General features: G+C 36.5%; 1 protein-coding gene across 3 annotated transcripts in view; it reads right to left on the bottom strand.

The window, feature by feature from the left end:
* RALGAPA2 (Ral GTPase activating protein catalytic subunit alpha 2) overlaps positions 1–23,112 on the bottom strand; it is a 369,400-nt gene that overhangs the window by 210,442 nt on the left and 135,846 nt on the right. For 2 of the 3 annotated variants that reach the window (XM_036009474.1, XM_036009475.1), the window contains exons 14-19: positions 18,977–19,088; positions 16,765–17,002; positions 13,324–13,488; positions 8,325–8,465; positions 1,662–1,799; positions 71–168 (exon numbers count right to left, since the gene is read on the bottom strand). In XM_036009474.1, coding sequence (XP_035865367.1) covers positions 71–168; positions 1,662–1,799; positions 8,325–8,465; positions 13,324–13,488; positions 16,765–17,002; positions 18,977–19,088 — 892 coding nt within the window. The remainder of the gene's footprint in view (positions 1–70; positions 169–1,661; positions 1,800–8,324; positions 8,466–13,323; positions 13,489–16,764; positions 17,003–18,976; positions 19,089–23,112) is intronic. The other variant, XM_028523690.2, reaches the window with a different exon arrangement.

Genomic DNA, 23,112 nt, shown 5'->3' with positions numbered 1-23,112 from the left:
TGTATTATTGTGTCAGTAATTTATATGTTTATGTTTAATGACAAATTAATTTGGTTTGAAAATATCTTACTGTTATTCCTTCATATTCTTTCTTCACATATCCTTTATTCTCCTGGATAGGCTTAGGCTCTGAAGAACTCAAATTCTGTGTGTTTTCTACCTTTTGACCTAGATAGAGATTTGGTGGGGAAAAAAATCAACAGGAGGAATATGTCAGGTAGTAAAACTGAAAAAGTATTTTTATATATAGGTAATTATTAAATATAGAAATTCTAAGATAGATAAAACAGGTAGTCAGAGGTCTGGCAAACTGGTAGTCTACGGGTTAAGTCCACACTATAAACCTTTGGCCCACAGTGACCTTGTAAAAGGACTGAATGCCACTTCTTTCTCAGCACATTATGTTAGCACAAGAGAAGGCAGGAACACTGTCCTGGAGGTTGTAAAGAAAAGATCTCAGAAAAAAGCTGCCTGAGTTAGCCAGGTGAGCTGACAGGAAGAAGAAATCAGTAAGGTGGCTCAGAATCTCTTAAGATTAAAGACTGCTGAGAAAAAGAATATCCAGAATCAGTTATTAAAAAGGGAATATCATCACAAAGCCTACAAACATAAAGACCATAAGAGGATTTTGTGAAAATCTGGGACCAATAAATTTGAAAAAAAAATACATGAATTAAACAAATCCCTAGAAAAAGAAAATTATCAAAATTAAAACAGGGAAGGAAAATCTGAATAGTCTTATAATGATTTAAAACTTGAATGGTATTTAAAAACCTTCCCACAGAAAACTGGCAAATGGTGGGTTCTACCCAAATATATAAGGGGAAAATATCACAACAATCTTACACAAAAACTTTCAGAGACCAGAAAATCTTCAGATAATATAGTTCTCAAATTATTTTTTATTGCATTTTTTTATTTCAAGAAAATTCTAAGAAGCAATACTTCCCTACTCATTTGATGAGGTTAGCATGCCTGTGACATTAAGAATTTTGAGAAAACTTGTAAATAAATAAGGTTTATTTTTTTCTTTATGTAATTCATAAAAGTAAACTGAATGGTAAGTATGTTCATTAACACTAGACATGATTTACATATGTTCTTTCATTCTATGTGTACAATGGTCCAACCATCTGCCTCTTTGCTTTCTACGCCATGCTGCTGCTGAAAGTTGGAGAAACCGTGTAAAATAATGCTATTAAGACTTATTTTCAATGTCAATAGAGTCTACAAGCTGCCAATAAAATTTTTCAAAAGTCTGGGCAGCTTTCCATTTTGTCAACTTTCGTGGCTCTCTTCATGGCTCTTTCCCACATCCACCTAATCCTGCCCTGCCTTCTACCTAACTTGCTCCTCTCCCTGACCTTGTGGTGTAACCTTCTCTGCTTCATGCCTGTTCCAGCCACTCAGGACATCTTTCTAGTTCCCAAACATGCCACACTGGAAAAACACTGGACATATGTAAGTGCAATTTATATAACTATATTAAAATAAATAGTGAAAATATTTTATTCCCAGAAATTATACCCTTAAATTCCAAAACTAAGAAGTAAATTCCCTTGAAATAAGTAGAATAAATGCAGAAAGCAGTAAGTCATACAAGCTTCTTCTTAGCCAGAGTCAACATTTCTGCATTAATAACCGAAGAACCTCCTCCATACCCTGAGCTGACCCTGAGCACAGTGGCTCAGTGACATCAGGTGTACTGCTGCTCCGAATAATCTGCTGCTGCTGCTCTGCCACCAGGTGACCAGATTCAACTGCAGGTGCATTTTCTGACTGCTGACATTCTTCCACTTCTGTGGGCATTAACACAAAACATGTAGAGATGTATTTCAAAATTTTTAAAAATAATTTCACCACTTAAAACAACTGATTCTAAAAATGTAGTTTTAGGTATAGTTTTTCCCCCACAAAAACTGTGCAGGAAGATAATCTGCATTTACATTAGAAAGTTTCCTACACTTGTTAACACTAATATACTACTTACTTTAAAGTTCTACAAAGCATTTTGTTTTGTAATCTAAATGAAGAGAAGGATAGAAAAAAACCACAGAAATGGTTGAGTATTATAAAAGTCATTTGGAATTCAGGGACAGGCATGCCCAGGAAAGGGAGACCCAGAAGATACAAGGAATAGGTCATTTACATTTGAAGGGCACAGAAATCAGTGCACACGCACATACACACACACTCTTAAAGGAAGATAAAAGGAAACATGGGAATTTCAACTCTGTTCCTTTTAATGAATAAATGTACAACTTTCCAAAATAAAAAATTATAATTTTTAATCGCTTATACCACCAAATGCAATGTTGAAGTAATCAATGAAGTATAAAAATGATTCACAGGTCTTTTCAGAAAATCAATACATATATTGACCAACAAAACAAAACAAAACAAAACACCCAAAACCCCAGAAAAACACAGATGAGCACTAACCACTGGATAATCTTATCTAGCAGTATGACAAACTATATTGCCCTAGAGAATGAGTGCCCTTCTAGTTCATTTCCAAACTCTATGGTTCATTTTAATCTACAAACACAACACAAGGCACTCGAAGATCACAGTACCTTCTCTTTCTAGAACTATAATTTTGGTTTGGCCTTATTTTTTGCCTAGGTTATTATAATATTCTCCTAACTGGTCACAGTCCCCGTTTTGTTGCCACTCTCACATGGTCCTCTATGTGGTCCTAAAGAGGTCCCTTTAAAACTAAGATGTGACTGTACCACTCCTCTCCTGTCAAGGCCCTCCATCACTGTATAGTCAGGCCCATGCTCCTCACAGTGGATTCAGGGCTCTCCTTGATCTCACCCCACAGACTAGACCTTGCACAAAGAGCTCTTATTTACTTTAGTTTCCAGGAACCCTAGTCTACTCAGTACGTGCTGCTCTCTCCCTCCTGCTGCTTACTTCTCCTTGCTAACTTGGCACCCCTGTTCCCTCCTCCTTCTCTCCCATACTGCTTGGGAATAGCCCCTACAGAACTCACCACATGGTCTTGCATGTGAACCTCACTATTACATCCCTGACTAGATTCCATACTCACTTCCATAGTCATGAAATTTTACATCCATGTAACTATAATGTCATATTTTCTGAAAGCTTAATTAGTAAAGTTTTACTCCTAAAGAAGCAATGGATCAAAACTTATCCTGTATCATCGTACCTAGTAGTATCACCAAATTCCTTACCTGAAATAAGACTCGCTGTCAATGTGCCACCCCCTCTGTATAATCCTTTAATCTGAGTCACTAACCAATGTTCTGGTTCACCCTAATCAATAAGTTCTATGTAGGAAAATTCTAAATATGAGAGAAAGGATTTCAACAAAAATTGCTTCCTTATTTACACTTTCCAAATAAAAATCCCATTTAAAGTACACTGATACAAGTTGCAAGATCCTTTACTTATAATTCAGAGTATTGGGCCACAGTCTAAGTTCAGACACTGACAGGAAGCTGAACTGAGGGTATAATCAAAGGAAAGCCAAGTACAAGAGCACACAAACTCATTAAAGCCTTGTCGTTCCAGGATGTCTTTGCTCTTTTCTTGAATAGCTGTTCATTTTCCTACAGAGAAACACAAGATTTGCGTACATATTTGTGATCTATCCACACACCCCCAAGTATGGACTTTTCACAGGTCTACTTCCAGGCTCTAAGCAATGGAAGCCAGATCAGCCCCCTCCAACTCTCTTCTTGCACTGTTTATTGTAATTAGGCAAGACTTTGAAACCTTCTGGAAAGAGTTTTAGTTCTTAATGAACCTACTTGTTCATCCAGTATCAGTAGAGGGAGTCCAAGAGCTTAGTAGTGCTCTAAAAAATAAGTGGTGCCATTTTTTATGAGTAATGAGAAGAGTGGGTGTTATTCACTTAAATTTCATGCTAATAGTTTCTGGGCTATGAGCAGACAAGTAAGAGCTCGGCCAACACTGGCAGCATCTTTATAAAGATAAAGAACATCGTCACCTGGTGGGATGAGATACAGCTGCAGCATCATGGTTTCCAAATTACTATGTCTCTACTGGTCCACACACAACAGACATATGAAGAGCCTGCCATCACCAGCTGGTCTGCCTACCCAACAGGTTGGCCTGATGCAACTTTAAGACTCTATTTTTGTAAAATTGTTGGTAGGGAATTCTCAGGTGGAGCAAGTCCAAGCTTGTGGAAATCACCAGAAGTGATGCGAGTGGGAGCATCCGTGATAAGGACAGGAAGAAAGGGAAGAATAATAATGTCAAAAGTGCTGTGAGGGCTCTTGTGCTACTGATACCTAAGCTATTCCTGCAGTTGACTGTTAAGTGATACTGTGTGCAAAAAAAGAATTTTAAATTCTACCTATCCTACAACTTAAACCCAATTACATGTGTAAGTATACACTTCTTGGCCTTTTCTCTCACTTTGTACTAAGTATATAATCAATATATGTTTTGTATAAATGAATACATGAATACCAAAAACATTTTCTTGATGCAGCTCCTTAACACAAAGAAAGAAAAAAAAAGTTCTTGAGCTCCCTCTGCTGGCCGTTTATTTGTGAAGAGCAAGTAACATTAAAGCTGCTTCCATTGTACAGTATCAGTTGTAGCAGTTACTCTTTCATAATATATTTAAAAACATTTTAATACTGATATTCAAATATCAAGATAAAGAATTATCTGATATTAAAATAGAAAAAATTAAGATATATAAAAATTACATTATAAATCCTGGAAGTTCTAATGCATTCTCTATTTAGAATATCACACAATATCAATTGGAATCACTTCAAAGAGCTCAATTCTATCTCAGATTCACATCATTCACATTCTCCCAAGCACAGCTAACCAAATAACCCAAATTTTTAACGTGTTAACTTTCTAGCTTCTTGACAAGCCACACAAAACCACTACTAAACCATTGCTTTCTAAAGCTCCATTCAAAACACTAGTCAACTGATCAAATAAGGATGACTTAATTTCATTTTTCTCACTGAGAGAAGAATCGGCATAATTAAATTAAGTACGTAAGCTCTTCAGAACCTTCTATTTATTCCAGATATCTGACTTCTTTTCAAAGTAATCTCACTCATTCTTTTACCTTAATATATGGTGTGAGACTCATTCTTCAATTACCAAAATTCAGGATTCTACTTAGGCCTCATACAAGGTTGCATAAGCAAAGTAAGTAATTTCCCATCTTTTAAAGCACTGTGCATGATACTAACCTACCCCTGTAAAAACACAAGATGTGTAAAACAACTCAGCATCTTGATGTTTATTACAAAGTTCAAAGATGAATCAGCCTGGACCTTAACAACAAGCACTTCCTAACAATCAAGAAGTGCTACCTGGAAGCCAGAGAACCTGTTGCAAAAGCAGCTAAGTGAGGCTTTCAATCAGGTCCCATTAAGTCTCTTTTAAAATGAAGAAAGATCACAGATTCTCTAATTACTACTATTACAATGTTCCTAAAAGAAAAATAGTATCTATCATGTTCAGGGCCTGTAAGCACTAAAAATCAGTGTTTTCAACTGGTATGCTGTGGCAGGCACATTGGTATGCCTCAAGAATTTTTAAAACACGCAATACCTATTTAGTCAGAGACACTGACCTCTTTTCCCTTAGATTGTCAAATAAAAAAATGACAACAGCAAACACAACAATAATTGTCTGGTGTGAATGAATTAAAATTATACCTATTTTTTGTCACATTGACAAAAACTGTATTTTTTGGTGTGCCAAAGAATTTTAGTGAATAGTTTATGTGAGCCATGAAATGAAAAAGGCTGACAATTGCTGTTATAGACTGATAAATGTCCCAACATAAAAGCAGTTAAAATTGCAAGACAGCTAGAAAGAATTGTTCCCACAAAGGAGAAAAAGGGAAATCACTGAAACTGCCAGTTCTACTTCCCGTAAGTTTCTGTATATAGCTATTCATGTTAATGGGTTACAGGTGGTTGTGACCTTCCCAAAATTCTGCTGTGGCCAAATAAAAAGTCAGAAAGGGATCAGAATGAGAAGTAATAGTGGTTGAAGGTAAGGAACTTTCTATTGTTTATATTATTAACACAATTTGGTGGATCAAATAATCATAAAGATTAGAAATAAAAATAAGAAATGCTAATTTAAACAAAAAATTAGCAATCATTTTTATAGTAAAATACCAGTGATCAGAAAGTCAACATCAAATGGGCCTGCACATTATGGTTAGATGAATCTACATTATCTAGATATTTAGCAACAGGTTAGCAAGATATGTAAATACACTAGGATTTAAATTAGAGAACAAGCTTAAGACTCTACTAAGCCAACCAGTGAATAATGTACAAACTAAGACTGAGGACTGGTAATGCATTGCTCTTGGCCCAGTCTCTTGATAGAACAGCCACAAAGGCAATGGCATCACCTTAATATTAAAGAACAAATGGCATCAGACTAAGGAGGAGTTCACTAATGTAGTTAGGTAAAAGAAAAGGAACAAAAAGATAATTTACTACTTTACAAATAGATAATTTCCTCACTTGACTACAAAGTCTCTTTACCCTTTAAGTCAAAAACAAAAAAAAAACAAAAAAAACAAGGATAAGATCTTATGCCAAAGACAGGAAAACACAGACCCAGCACAGCCTGCTTTGTCTCACCCTAAATAAGGGTCCCTCAGTCTCAGCACTACTGATATTTTGGGTCAGGTATTTCTTTGTGGTGGGGGCTGTCCTGTGCATTTCAGGTTATTTAGCAACATCCCTGGCTTCCACCAACTGGATATCAGTGGCACTGCTCCAGTTGTGGCCATCAAAAATGTCTCTAGACATTGTCAAATGTTCTCTGGGAAGCAAAATAATTCCCAGTTGACAACCATGGCTCTAAATCATACTCAACTTCTGTTGGAACAGTGTAGGTATATATAGGAATTGAGAGAAAATCTGAGTAAACTATAAGGTCAAATGAGAAAAAAGTCTCCCAAATGAGATTACTAACAAGAAGAGATTTCTTCTCAGACAATATCCCAGACAAACTGATAAAAATTTATATAATATGGGAGGAAAAATGGACTGTGAAAAAAGAAAATTTTAAACCATGAAAAAACCTTTTGGGTCTACTATCAGCCAAATAGAAAACTAAACTATTTAAAATAGTTTATTAATCAGCTCTAGATAATAGTTATTTTTTTGAAAACCAAATTACCAAAGAATTAATGTACATCAGTTATTTGACTGATACCCATCACCCCATATACCACTCTTAATGTTTTTCACCTTTGGTATTTACTAGAGAAAAAGACTCTTCTAAGAATCATATAGTCCTTATTCTCTCTCAATAAAACTATCTTATGCTCTCATATTCTATAAATTAAATAATATGATATTTTACATACTTATCAGGGGAACTCAGCTTTAATTTTGCTTTGCTAAGCCATCCTATGGCATCATTTAGTGGCACAGAAAGCCACAATTAGGTTATCTCCAATATTAAATAAATACTAATAATGCCCTCTTTCTAAAAATAAAAAAGAATATGAAAATATTTCCCTCTTTAGAAGATTCAGTTCATCTTAGGATCACTTAAAAAAACATATAGACTGAGACCTAATTATTCACTGTAGTGCAAAGTAAATCCTTCTGTTGGAGTATCTATGCCCAAAATCACTTTTGATGCTATAATGTCTTAAAGGTTTATTGCTACAATGTCTTAATAAACCATTAAGACATTATATTGTCTATAAACCACATGTAGCTAAAGTCCATTTTAATTGGCTGAAGCTTAGGAACAATTTTTCTTTATTTGAAAAATTAGAACTTTTTAGCAGAGATTTTAGTTACTCAAATCTCAATAAGCAGTATGTATCTGCATAAACTGATCATTACTTTATATGTGGCTATTATTGATTAACTCCAAAGAAGCCTTGCCAGCATAATTTTTCTAGTTTATTCATTTTAGAGGAGGTACAGCAAGCATTCTAACATTGAAATGCTCAAATCTTTTGTAAAATTTTATGAAAATTCCCTTCCATTTTCAAGGAAGTAGATAGAAGGTACACTGAGGCAGGCGTAACTATTTCTCTCTATTATAAATTATGGGCCAAAAAAATCCTCTTATCCTTCTTAACTGCAAAGACCAGTGGTGCTACAGAATTTTTTCTTGACTATTAATTGCTACTAAACGTCTACCTACATAATAATGATTATTAATATTCATTGGGAAACAACAGAAAGTACAATGCCCAGGTACACATGTGTGATATGAGGATATTAACAAAGAAAGCAAGATCCAGAGGCAAGTGGAAGATGCCCAGGAACACTGACAGACATGAGAAAGCATTACAGTACCTGGTAGCCTGTGAGAGCAAGAGGAGTAAGAGAGACCAGGTAAGAGAGTGCTCACGTTGTGAAGGAGGAGCGGGATGCTTTTAGTAGCAGGCAAAGCCTCAGAAAGTTGGACACAGTTGCTGATAGACTGGCTTCTCTTAGCTTCCAGGAAAGATAAAGTAATAATTATGTCAGAAGAACATAAGGATCTTTCACTTTTATTATTATTATTATTACTATTCTGGGTTCTCTTTAAATACAACATGGGGCAACAGTAGGTTTACAGTTGTGAGTATATGCAACAGAGTTTATTCTTGTATTACTATTAATGACTGTATTATTTACCATACCAACAACTAACTGTAAACCTACTGTTGCCCCACCCATTATTTAAAAGAGGTCATTTTAAACTTTAAAGGCAGTCAGTACAAAGCACATACAGTCAACTTTCAGTCATTCTGATGGTATGGGAGACTGAACAATTCACAAACAATCTTATTTTATTTTTTAGAAAGATAGAGGAAAGGGGAAGGAGAAACGGAAAGAAGGAGGGAGTGGGGGTGAGAGAGAAACATCTACTTGCTATTCCACTTATTTATGCATTCATTGGTTGATTCTTGTATGTGCCCCGGCAGGGGATTGAACCCACAACCTTGGCGTATTGGGACAATGCTCTAACCAACTGAGTTACCTAGCCAGAGCTCACTCAATTTTATTTTAGAATGCTTTATATGTTTAGTCTTTCCTTGTTTTCTGTTGTGTCTCAGATTCACATTTGGGTTGTTTATTTGGGCAAGCATGATAATCCATTTTCCCTTCCTATAAGACACACAAAAAAGACCATAGCGAGGGAAAGAAAATCTAGCCTAAGATTAAAAGTGTTCTATAAATAACACATAATTCAAAAATTGATTTACTGAGAGCTGACTATATTCAAAAGAAAATCATTTAGTAAATTAAACATTCGAAAAGCTTAAGCACATATAAAAGTCAAACTAAAAATTAAGATACAATAAATGGAAAGAAGATAAAAACTTCCATGAAACCCATCCTTTTTTACATTACATTTCATGCTTCTTAAATTCATAATTTCCTATTACAAACTTTATGGTGTTCTTAAGTTTTCAGTATTACTGCTATCCAAATGACCATTTGAGAAAATAAATGCAGGAAGAGAATATGCCTCCCATATGAAAGTACCATCAGTAAAATCAGTTTATCCTTAAAACAAAATTATAAAGGTTTACCTGCTCTCTTGTTATCTTTACGCGATTTTAACATTAATGAAATAGAACTACAAATGCTAGTGACACATCTGCAAAAAGTGAAACAAACTTTTTAGTTTCCTGTCTTTCCTTCCATCCCTTGGCTATCAGAATTTCCAATTCTAAAGGACTATCTGCAATGCAACTGCAGTATAATTCACAAATGTGTAAAATAATATTTAAGTGAAAACGACTTCTATGTAAACACCAAACTGACTGACTTGAAATTTCCTATAAGATTTGTTCATCTCTCAATGTTAGACACAGATTTGAGTGTTGTTTTAAAAAGTGTTCCTTTTACAAATCAAATGATTGTGCATTTTCCCAAAACGGATCACTAGATACTTCAGAGATAATAAAATGTAGAATAATTATTTTGTGTGAAAATTGATTTGCTTTAATCACTCATTTTACACACCTAAAATTTTAGTATCATTCACATCCAGGAACAAAGTTTTACTTTATAATTCTTTAACACTTTCCTTGCTAGTCCTTTTAACTTGCAAACTAAGTACATTCTCTGTTAAATTGCCATTTCCTTACTCAGCAATTCCTCATTTTATATTTCCCTCTTGCTACCATCACTGACATTTTCTCAAACTAAGAGTAGTCTGTGGGGAAAATCAAAATATAATAGTCTTCAATTATTCTGAGACTGGAAAAAAAAGTCACTTTCAAATGAGTCTTCCATATTAGTATCTTAATGCTAAAAGTAGCAAAAACTAACTTCATGAACGTGCTTGTTCTCTCATTAAAAGGTGTCCTCTATATAAATAAAAATCTACCATGAAAATAATCTGGACCTTTTTAAAAGACAAACAGGTAAATTATTATACAACGTACAAACAACAAAACTGAGTGAAACCACTAATATTTAGTTTATAGAGATTAATTTTATAAAATAGCATAATATAAAATCTTCAAAGACCATGCTTTCACAGGAAACAAGATTTATAATTTTATAACTTTAAAAAATGTAACATAAAATAGGACATTCACACATATGTATCCATATATACATATATGCAAAATATATAAGATTATAGATATGTCCAACTCAATAGCTCACATCTTCATTACCTTTTACAGGGTATGGTTTCAAGTATTTTTAATTTAATTAATCCCACAAAGGCCAGGTTTATGGTTTTTAAGTGACATGGTCTACAAATATGTTTATGATTTTATAAAATTCTTATTTTTGCAATATCATGGCTTTTCAGACACTTGAGGACACCGATAAACAGATCCTCACTTGCCTATACGTGCTGAGGATTTTTTAAAACATGCTGTGGCCTATACCATATTATTGTTCTAATATATCTATTGAAAAACTAAGATGCAATCTCTTCTATGGCTGTGTTTTGGCCAAGTAGTGGCATATGAAACATGCAATGTCCAATAATTTGCTCCTCAAAAAAAGGTGAGAATAGAGTTTTTAAAAGTGTTTTGAATGATCACTTTTATTACCATAGTGATTCAAGGGTTGTGACTGACAACAGGAAGTCTGAGCAGCTCAGATATGACACCACTTTTGTCATAAACTTTTATTCTGATCCCATTCTTTTAAAGATCCAGTGATAAAAGAAAGGAGTTTTTAGGAGGTGGGACAAGAAAGGAAATCAGTGGATAAACCTCCCTACAAGTCGCCTGTTACCAGGAATAGGGAGTTTCCTCAGAGGAGAGGATGCTGCAGAAAGGAGTTAAATAAGAGGTGAATGTAAAGTGGGTGATAATAATCAACAAATGCTTCAGCCAAAAGCATGAGACAGTGTTACGGTATATTTCCATAAAACTCCAACAGGATTCTAAACCATCTATATTTATTTACTAAACACTGAGAAGTATGTTGAGTGTAAATAAATCTTTATTACTAGAGAATATTATAACTTCTGCAGTAAACATGCTGATTAACAATTATAATTGCATGTATTATTGATGTGAAAAACTGCAGGAAAGTTGTTTTAAGTTACAGCTTCAGAGTCACTGGAGGGGTGGTGCTTTATTTGTTATTAAATACTGGATATAAGCTTACTTTTTGAAGATTTCTCTTTTTGTTTTAAGAGTAAAGTGTAGCAAAGCAGTCTGATTAACTGGGGTTCTTGGTCATGTTCTAGTTAATTCTTACTGGCTGTTAAGGGTATCTATAGCCATGTAAAACTCAATTTTCAAAAGATACAAAAAATTTAAATGTCTGCATCCAGTCCTGAAAACTATTATTCTCCTTGTTGCTGGGACAAGTTGCCACACTCTTTCAAGATTCATATTTTTCAATAACATTAATAGACATTAATGTAACTAGTTGTGTGACTACTAGTATAACGGGAGATGAAGGGTGAGAGGCCCCTCCCACAGGCTTGGTGGCTTGTGAGCTTTAAGGGGCAGCAGGGCAGGAATTGAGAGTTGTTTTTGCATATCCACAGGAGGCTAGCTAGGAAGATGGGCATGACTTTGACCCATGATGTAACTGGGAGGCAGCTCCCCAGCTACAGCCCTGTGCAAGAGCTTGGAGATGGTTGGCTCTATACCATGGGACCTCAACTGCCTGGACTAACTATGGCAGCCACAAAAGGCAGAGGATATGAAAGTGCTGGCAGGTGTATCGGATTGTGGGAGGAGTCGGAAATGGGGTTATGGAGGATGTTCCAGGCTGGGATTTAAACTAAAGACAGTCTGCCACAAGGGATGAGGCACAATGCAAGACAATGGGGGACAAAGTGAGACCATGCGGTAAGACAAGGGGTGAAAGGATTCTTGCTAGAAGGCCATCAGGAGGTGCCACATCATTGTGGGTTAAGAACTAGAGATTGCGGTGACACAGCTGGTAGTACTGGGGACTGCAGGAGACCTGCCCAGCCATGCACAGATTACTGGGATGAACTGGGAGTCCAGCTGAGCTATAAACTTTTATTTTTTTTCCTGAGATATGGTACATCTGACTGGCCTGGATCGGCAAGGGGAGGTAGGACTATGTGTGTTTGTGAGTGTGTTAAAGAGATTTTGAGATTTAATGGCAACATTCCACCATTATGCTAAACCTACATAACTTTGAATAAATAATTGCTTTCCTTTTTACCAAACTCTGGCATTGAGAGCCGCAATTCCTACCTGGCAGCAGGCAAGAAGAACCATAGCACAGAAAGATCCCAGGGCAGGGGGCCTATTTTAGTACTAGTACCTGGGCCAAATGTGTCTGTTCTGTAACACTAAGACTCTTATTTCCTTAAGATTCAATAAAACATCTATTTTCTAGCTTGTACAAACACCTCAGTCAATGTTAACATCTCACTCAATATTAAAGCCTTACCACAATGAAGGATTTAAAATATGAAAAATTGAAAGTAACCATAATAGAAAGTTAAAAAGATAAACAAATTTCATTTAATGAAAGGTCTAGCTTTTAATTCCTAAGTAAAACTTTAAAACTTTTACAACATTTTATTCCCATAAATCCATTTTATTTTTTATTTTTTTAATCTTCATGTAAAGATATGTTTACTGATTTTTAGAGAGAGAGGAAGGGAGAGAGAGAGAACAAAACATCAACATGAGAGAGAAACACTGATGAGCTGCCTCTCCTATGTACCCCGACCAGGAATCAAACCCACAACCTAAGTATTCTGCCTTGACCACACACTGAACCCACAACCTTTTGGTGCATGGGACAATGCTCCAACCAACTGAGTCACTGGCCAGGGTCCCATAAATCCATGTTAGATAGCAATATACCTTTGGGGTATATTTAAATAAATGCTTACCAGTTGCTTTTTGGCGAATGGTATTTCTTGCTTTCTCAACTCCTGGTGCCCCAGATGTGGTGGCACTCCTAAATCGCATTGGCTCAGTCACATCTGGGTGGCTCCTCCAGCTGAGAGAAAAGGATCTCCCCACAGTGGTTCCTTTCTGAGAATCTAGAATGCAACCTGATAAAGGATAAGACAAGAAAAAAAAATCTAAAGGCTGAATTCATTATTATTCATTTTATAGCCTATGTTGCTCAGCAAATTTCATACCCACAATTATGTATAATCGGCAGCTTCTCTTGTTGCAAATTAGGTACCAATTCCCTATATTGTAATTTAGGAAGTCATTCACGTACAGGTAATCCAAACATTCCTACTGACAAAGTATTTTTCAAGCATCTCCAACAGTCTCATGAAAATTCCCATATCTTCATAGTACTCACTCCAATACACACACAAGAACACATCAGTAAACCTCTCTCAATATAAGAACAATGTCAAATGAAGTTATACCACTGCTCCAAAAACTTTCATAAACCAGAAAATCAGACATCTGATTTTAGACTAGTATTTCATCCTTTAGGTACCAACCTCTCCACAAATACCCAAAAGAAACTGATGCCTATAATCTCTAATTAGAGACAACCAAATAAGCAAGGAAAATGACAATCTACAAATAATAAAAAATCTTATTTTAGTAAAGCTCCAAAACAATGAAATATTACAGCTCTGCAATTCAGATTCTCTTCTTTCCTCTCATATTGCTCTGGTCATGTATTTCAAATGTGTGGTCCAGAATACAAAAGAAATACAGAAGAAAAGAGAATGAGACACTAAGAGATTTCTGCACAGGTATAATGTGATTGTTGGCTGCCACCTGTGGCTTGTTTTCACACTCAGGTTCCTCTCAGAGTGTATTTTATTTCCCCAGGTCCAGTGATTAGAAGCCAAGTACTTCTATAATGAATATTTAAATATTTTTAGAATAAAGCAATATAATACATAAATCAGAAATATATTCCATACTCATTAATTAAATTTGTTCTGTATTGTTCCAAAAATAGTGCTTCTGAAGTTGTTTACCTTTCTAAGACACATCTATCTTTTCCTATGACTCTGTTCAAACAGTGAGAGGAAAAAATATTGTGGGGGTTGAGGGGGAGGGTAGATTACAAGAATTTCAGGAGGTAGAGAATGTGCTGAGTTTGAGAAAATCCTGACCTCCTGTCTCAGTAACTCCCCTCATCCTGAAAGTCACTCATAGTCAGGTAGACTCTCTTCTGGGCTGAGAACTAAAGTTTTAGAGAGCCAAGTTTATTGTCTTAGGCCTGGGTTTACATAGAGGCCCTCAGAGATGCTACAGAGCACAAGACACAGGCCAAGGGCCCAGGCTCTTGGCTCCCTGACTCTACTTCAATCCCAAATCTCCAGTTTAATACAGTTTTTAGGAAGGGCTCTGTAGTTTCAAAGGGGGAGGAAAAGGGATATGCTGCTAAAATACATTAGAAAATCATTAGTCTAAATCTAAACTAAACTGTCTCACTGGAATACTATGTGCTTAGACTACTCTGTTTTGGCTTCTTACTAACTTGCTTTTGTAAACTGATGCTTTGGCAAGCCACTCACAGAATGCAATGAAGATACTATAAGAATCAACCATATTAATGATTGTAACTCATTCACACCTACCAATATGCACATTCTCTTTTGTCCTCTCTCCCACACTTACAGCTTCATCATGTGATTTACTTTGGTAGCAAGACTGAGCAAGCAGAGATTTAAAATGCACCCATTGCCCAGTCACCCCTGACAGCTAGCCAGCCCCTAGAAGTAGAGAGCTGCCTAGCTGACAATTCAGTCTAACTTAGTGATTTTCAACAGGTGTGCCATGGCATACCAGTGTGCCACAAGAATTTTCAAAACATGTAATGTGTGATTTAGTCAGAGGCACTGATCTCTTTTCCCTTAGACTGGCAAATAAAAAAACTGACAACAGCCAATGCATCAACAGCCATCCTATGTGAATGCCTTGTCTTGAACAATAAATATACTGGTCATATAAAAGAGTTGCATTTTATTAATCATGTTGCATAATAGGGTTGTATCTGGTTGCTTAATTCTTGGTATCAGAAATCCTTATATATAAGTGTAGGCATCTGATTTTTAAAAAGTCACTTTGGAGCAAAAAGGTAGGTAATTATTATTGTAACTTTTTTTGTAAATCAATAAAAATTACAGCTTTTTGTCAGATCAGCAAAAAATGTATTTTTTATATGTTGCATAATTTTAGTAATTAGTTTATGTGGGCCATGAGATGAAAACAGTTGAAAATCACTGGTCTAGTTGACTGTAAACACAGGCATGAATCCAGCAGAAAAACTGCCCAGCTAAGTCTGATCCAAACTTCCAATACATAAAATCATTACTAAGTAAATGGTTATTATTTACAGCCACAACATTTTGGGGTGCTTTGTCACACAGTAAAAGCTAACTTACAATTTATAATAAGGCTACTGATGAGCTTGCAGTGTACCACAAAAAGCAATGTACCCTTTATGAGTCTTTGAAGGAGAAAGCCGTATCACCTAAGCAAGTACTCTCTGATGCTCTGATGTAACCCTGTGAAAATCAGAGTCCAATCTGAGGCTGCCTTCCCACCTCTCTAGCAAGCATAAGGCTCTATGGCATGCAATTTGGCATTTTAACCATACCTGTAGCTCCATCCCTTTCATTTTGTCCTGATGTCCTTATGAATTTTAATGATTGTACTATATGTATTTCTATGAGCTGCCTCAAATCTTTACATAATAAATTGGAGAACAAGTGAATTCTATGAACTGTGTCACAGCCTTCCTTCAAAACAGTAATGAAGACAGGGGTTGCCAAATTGTCATCCCAAAAGAAACCACCACTGATGTTTCCACCTTGATCTGATTCTAGGTATCAAACCAATTTCTACCCCAAAACACATCAAAGCCAAAATGACTCCCATTTGAAGTACTCTGAATGTTTACACTTTTCCTAGGGAGGCAACAGAATATGTCTTTCTAGTGTGGCATTTTGAGTTGGACTTGCTTTACCACTTCTTAGCTATGTGACCTTGAATGAGTTAATCACTGTAGACTCTATTCTTCAGTTTCTTTGTTTGTGATATGGGGATAGTCAACAGTATCTACCTCATAGGAAACCATGAGAGTAAAGAGAGAGGATATGTACAAAGCAGTAGCCATTATTATTGTTTTTTACTACTATCCCCTTTGTCTTTCTTCTTCTTCCACAGCCTCTTCATAAACTTATCATCCTCATTAAGGGAATAGAATACCATAAGACACAATCTAATGGCCCCACTGAAGATACTGCCTATCTATATGGCTGGTTCAGTTTATTATGAAGTTTCATAATACTCCTTTCCTGATGTCTTAGACATCTGGAGTTACCCTGTCAGAATAGAAATACCTTTGCCTCGTTGTTTCTTTTCCTGCTGTTCACGTAATTTGTCCAGAGGTAGGTTTGTCATCTCAACTCCATAAACAGTTCTTGCAAGTACTGCTGTCAAGGAATCCATAATGTTGGTCCACTCATTTATGAGTTCCTCCCACTCCGTGAGAGAGGACAGCACACCAAGAAAGTCATCCCAGAGCTCTCGAGAAATGTACACACAGAGGTTTGCTCGGATCCAAGCCACAATGAGTGTCTAAAACCAACCAACCAAGTGAGAGGATTCATTATCTTCATTTGGAAAAAGTATAATTTTTAACAAAATATTAAGTCACTAATAACAAAATGAATTTTATAATAGTAAGTGCTTTTGGATTTTGTTTTTCTTGTAATTTCTCAAAATCCACTTGATCAACTATAATCAGGATTTTTGAGCTACTGTGAAGTTAGTTATCATTATGAACAAAGCTACTAGTCCAAAATTATGAACAAAGCTACTAATTCAAAATTGGTCCTGGTATAACTGAGGAGAAGACAAAGCTCTTTGTACAACAACTATTCTGTTTCCTGAAACAGCTCTTTCATTCTCTACAGTGGCTACTTTAGACATCATCCTCTATACATAAACCTCCAACCTCACCAACTCCTCCCTGATTTTTAGTAGATGAACTCACTGCAGACTTAAGAGAAAACATAATCCATCAAACAAGATGCCTCTGACCTCTGCCCTCCAGGCCACATGTCTGCCACCTGCAGTCTCTGCTCTTAACACATGTCCCCATTCTGCTCTGGACCTCTTCCTCAGCCCTGCCTCTCCTTTATCTCCAATCCAGCCTACCTCCCAGCTCTTCTCATCAGCATAAAATACTCCAATTATTCCACATCTTAAAAAAATAGTTCCCTTGAACAAGGATTATGAAGATTCCCCCTCTAGCTATAGCCCCATTTCTCCCCCTTTCAAAGCCAAGTTTCACACTTACTCCATCTGCACTTGTTCATCTCCCAGTCAACCTCTGGCTTTCTCCCTCCTAGGCCATCCCACCTTTTGCTTGGGTTTTGATCTCCATTCTCATGGCTCTGGTTATCATTTGTGTACTGTTGATTTCTGAATCTCCATGTTCATTCCAGACCTCTTTGCTGGTTTCCTGACCTATCTGCTAACTAGATAGCTCTACCTGCATGTTTAGCAGACATCTGTAATACAGTATAATAGTAAAAAGAATTCAATTTCTTCCACTGAGATTTTTCCAAACCCTTGACCTGGTCTCTCCTGCTCTTCCAGTAGCCTTCAGTTTCTATAGTTCTCTGCACTTTCCTCCATCAGAGCACTTAATGCCCTTTTCCTTAGGAGTTTATTAACTTCTCTGTGTCCCTCCTCTAGTCTTATGATCTACAGCATTACAACTGGCAACATGGGCAACCCCACAAGACTACTATGCATATATTCTGGATAGTTCCTTACCTTAAAATTGCCCAGTTCCTTACCTCTGCCAAAATATTCCACATCCTTTAAAATTCAAATCAAAATAACTTCTACCCAATCAAGACAAATAGGCTCCCACTGTCATTCACTCCAAATGGGCCTCATTCTCCTAGAGCATTCTCAACCACTCACCTACCTACTGTCCAAGTCACTGGTCCACTGGTCATTCCCCTCTTACCCAATATGCTTCTCTAGGCATCCAGATTAGTTTTCCTCCTAGCTCCCTGATCACTCTTTCTCAGCATTTCGGCTGGCTTCTCTCCTTCACCAATCATGGAAATGGCCCTCTTCCTTCTATGACATAAATTCTTTCCCTAGGTAATCCCATCTGGTAATGTGGCTTTAAACACAATTGTTCAACACACCAATGGTGCTCACATTTTTATTTCTAGCCTAAACTGCTCCCTGACCTTATTCCCATTCCCATACTTCTGTTTATCCTTTACCTCTTCAAATCTATCTGGCTCTCCACCAAAGTCATCAGCTTTTAGTATTTTCCTAATTTCTATGAACTTCAAGCAAATCAAAAGAGGAAGTAAATGGCAAAGAGGTAAGGCATAAAAGAAGCCTTGACTAACTGTAAAGAATAGATTATAGTTTTATGACAAAACAAAAAATTCTAATTAAATTTCTAGAAGTTTAAAGTTAGTTTAATTTTTAGTCAAAATTCTCTGTGATTAAAACTACTTTGATGTAAAATCTGATTCATTTGGTGCACTTGCAGTGTTTTAATAAAAAAAGACTTACCCTGAACAGTAATCCTGCCAAACTCTGGGCAAACCAGTCCTTTATTTGTTTATCCTTTGGCTTCTGCAGGACAGCTTCCGTTATCCTGAGTAGTATTTGCAACATCTGTTCCCTGAGTCACCCAAAATAAAAGCTCATATTAATCACATCTCCAAAGCATTTTAATTTATAGGAACCAGAAATTCTCTTAAGAATTCAGCAACACTGATAAACATGTATTACTCAAAAATATTAAAAATTGGAATGCCCATTACATAACAAATACTATATTTTATCAAAATAAGCTACCTTATGTTACAACAGTTCTAAAAATATTCCTCTTATGCCCACAATAATAGGCAGGATAAAACAGGTATCATCCTGGTCTAATTTTTCTCCCCTTGCAAGAAGGGAAACAAGACTGTTTCTCCACCTGTGCCTTTCTGAACTTATGCAACACTCTTTAATTTTCATATCCATTATTTTACTTAACCTCTAAGGTTTCATTATCTACCTTTGTGATAGAAAATAAAACTTAACTTTCTGGTCTTTGTTCTGCAGAGATATGCAGTCAGCATAATAGTATAACTGAACTCCACAGTACTCTTAAGGTAGGAAGGTTTGGAAAGGCCACTATTGGCTACTTTGAGTACTTTTGTTCCTGGAAGATCCTGACTCTGTACCACAAGGTACAACTGAGACAGTTGCAATCATAACATCTTAGTCATAGTGTACCTGGCAGAAAGGGGTTTTTGTGTAAAAGATCTTTGAAGAGTATAAAACACCAGACAGACAGTAACACTGCTAATTGTAATAGTAATATGGTCTTCCGAACAGCCAAAGGGCATTTTTCCTTCTCATAGCTAACTTACATTCTTCATATGAGAGAGTCTGCTCACTTTTTCTTATCCCAAATTCTATCTGTGAATATATTATCTTTGGTATTTATATATGGGGCAGTCTATTTGTTCTCTAAGGGAAATCACCTCAGTTCCACTTTTAACTTCTCCTTTGAGATCTTACTAACCATTTGTTTATCTTTATAACTTTCTTTTTGGCCTTACTGCTTGTTAATGATAAGATCAAGAGCTGGACAAAGTCATGTAGTTCAAGTCAGATGAGATATCTAAATCATAGTTCCTTTATACTTTTCTCATATTTCTGCACATTAAGACAGTTATTTTCTCTTAACATGACATTGAACCTCATTAAACTTCTATGACCTCTACAGATTTCCTGCCCTACTTGCATCTGAGACCCCATTAGATTTTCATCCTGGGGTTTGTTAGTGTACATTTTCACCGCACTCTGTTCTACCTGTTTGCTTCTCCTATGCACTGTCTATGGATTTCAGAGCAGGGAATAAGAAGACCTATCAAGTCATGAGAGATATGGGCACATGTGCATAGAGTGAACTGTGACTGCAAAGAGGTAAGGAAAAAATGGAGCAGAGCAGGGGACAGCCTGTCACTCACCACATAGGGGGTCCCCAGGCCCCTGTCATAGGTGGAAAGAAGGGCAGCCATTGTCACCACTGCCCACTCACATTAAGTGATGCTTAAAACAATGAAAAAAAGACCCTTTTCACATGAATAGTTATATACCCATCCTGCAACCATGATGAGAACAAGAGATATAATAATTTTAAATAAGACCTCAGTCATGGGAACTACTATCAAAAAATGTAAACCTGATCTAAGCAATGACTGACAAAGACACACGTGAATTAAATTTCTGAACCCATGAAAGCTTGAAAACCCATGAAATTCCCATAATCATCATCTGGAAGAATCTGAGAGTGAAAAATTGTCTCTAGTTTGGAAAGATCTTTCCTAACAGTTTTGACTTTAGCTTGTTTCCTTCTATTTTGTGAAACACCGACTTTTGGTAAGTCTTCCTCAAAGGATCACTGTTCCAAAAATGTAACAAACTTCTATCAGAGTATATGAAATTATGTGTATGAACTATCCTCGTGTTGGCAGGGTATTTTTTTCCTGCACTCTTTATTATTTACATTGTCCTCATGATCTCACACAGATTATACTGTTGCTCATTCACACACCAGTGTTTACTATTCTGAAGCCATTTCTTAGCATCTCCTTGACTACAGCCTTGGTCTAGCGGCTGCCATCATCTATGGCCACAGACTTTGCGCTCCACCCACTTCATGTCTCTTCTCCACATGGCATCAGAGATCTTTTGGAAGCATAAATCAGATTTGTGTCACACTGCTGCTCACACACAGAGATGCAGCCAGTGGCTTTCCCGTGGTCTGCAAGGAAGGCCCTGTGCAACCTGGCTATGGTTGGTCCCCTGCCTCATGCTCTCCCCCCTCCTTTTCCCAATGTGTCTGCTCCAACACATTGGCTATCATCTTATCTGGCCTGGAACATACTGTACTTGTTACCTGCTATTTCTTCTACCTGGAATGCTCTCCCCTCAGACCTCCCCATAGCCCCTTCTCCCTTTCCTTAGGGATCTACTCAGGAAGGCCTTCCCTGACACATGATGAAAAAATCTACCCCACCCTACACTGCTTCCTTGTTTTATACTACTGAAATTGCTTCTGTGAGCATCATATTTCTCAGTCTGTAAGGAGCAAACCTCATGAGGGCAGGGACATTATCTGTCAATTTCATAGTAGCAGAAGCTAGGTAGTTCTTTACTGAATAAAAGAAGGAAAGGAGAGGTGGGAGAGGAAAAGAGCAAGGGAAGGAAGGGAATTCAGGAATTGTCTGGCTCTAAAATACATAAGAAAGTCTGTTAGGGATAAAGGCACATCCCTTTCTATACTCTACTGACTATTTTTAATGAGCATTTTCACCCACTTCTATAATTTGTTTTATTTTATACTTTCACTTGGAAATTTCTGAATTTTAAGGAACAGAAAGGAATGGTATAATTTCATTCCTTACAATTTTCACTAAAAAGCTTACAAAATATCAAAAAACTACTGATATAATAGTATACAGAATTCATAGAGTTTTCAAAGAAAAAAACATACAAAATACTATTGTTATAACTGTGGTATTAAGAAGCAGATGTTGCAGATCAAAGCACACCAGCATTTCTGATCACTTTTGATAATACTGACATAGTATTTAACTTTGTTTAAATCATATTGTTTATCACTCTAACAGTTCCAGCTTTAACAACTGCTTCTTGGCAAACAGTGCTAAGTTAAAAAGTCTAGGAAAGATGACAGTGGAATTTATATCTTAAAATAATAATTTTGATGCTTGTAGTTTATCTATTAGTGAACTTTCTGCAAACAGGGTTCCTCTAGGTCTACCTTTCCCTCACCTGTGAAAGAAAAGGGCTGGACTCATTGGCCCCTAAGGTCCTTGCCAGTTCAATCTGAACTCAGTTTTATGGTTTCCAATATGTACAGACAGATCCCTTCACAGCACCCTTTGTGCTGACTTAAGGATGTCCAGAAAGGCATCCAGAACACAGGCCTGGTAACAAAGACCCCCCAAACTTCCATGAAAGAAGTGTGCCATCAGTGTCGGTCTGCAGTGACCTCAGTGAACTAAAAGCCACAACCAAATATCACCAAAAGGAATCCCGACCATAGCCAGGGGAACAGTGAGGGCAGGTTATCTGCTGGTGAATGGTGGCTGGATGAAAGGAACATGCAAAAAATGGACTGGAAAGACATTTTAAAGGCAGAATTGAGAGACTGTATTTTGGATACATTAAGAAGTACAAAGCAGCTCTGAGGTGCTCTGGTGTGTGGCTGAGAACCTCTAAAAATACCTCAGAAGTTCACATGCTTTGAAGATATTCATTTTGGAGAAGAGGATGGGAAAAAAACCTAATTCACTGTTAATCTCTAGGGATATTATAAAAGCAGCAAACAAAAACAAAGATTAAAAGTGAAAATACTTTGCATAAGCATATTTTAACAATGCCACTATTATTTCTGACTCAGTCACTCTGACAATTTATCATTTAAAATAATTTGTTTTCCAAATGAATTTCAAACTTCAAGTCTGAAGAAACAAAAGTTAGTTTACAGCATTTTGGAACAGGGCCTATGAAGAATGATATTGGGTTGGCCAAAAAATCCATATGGGTTTTTCTGTAAAATAAAACACACATTTTTCATTTTCATCAATAACTTTATTAATTTGGATACTCTGGGTATGTTGGCT

Source organism: Phyllostomus discolor, chromosome 9, assembly GCF_004126475.2.
Source record: "Phyllostomus discolor isolate MPI-MPIP mPhyDis1 chromosome 9, mPhyDis1.pri.v3, whole genome shotgun sequence".
Lineage (NCBI taxonomy): Eukaryota > Metazoa > Chordata > Mammalia > Chiroptera > Phyllostomidae > Phyllostomus > Phyllostomus discolor.
The sequence above is the reverse complement of the archived record's forward strand: the minus strand, read 5'-3'. Positions and strand labels throughout refer to the sequence as shown.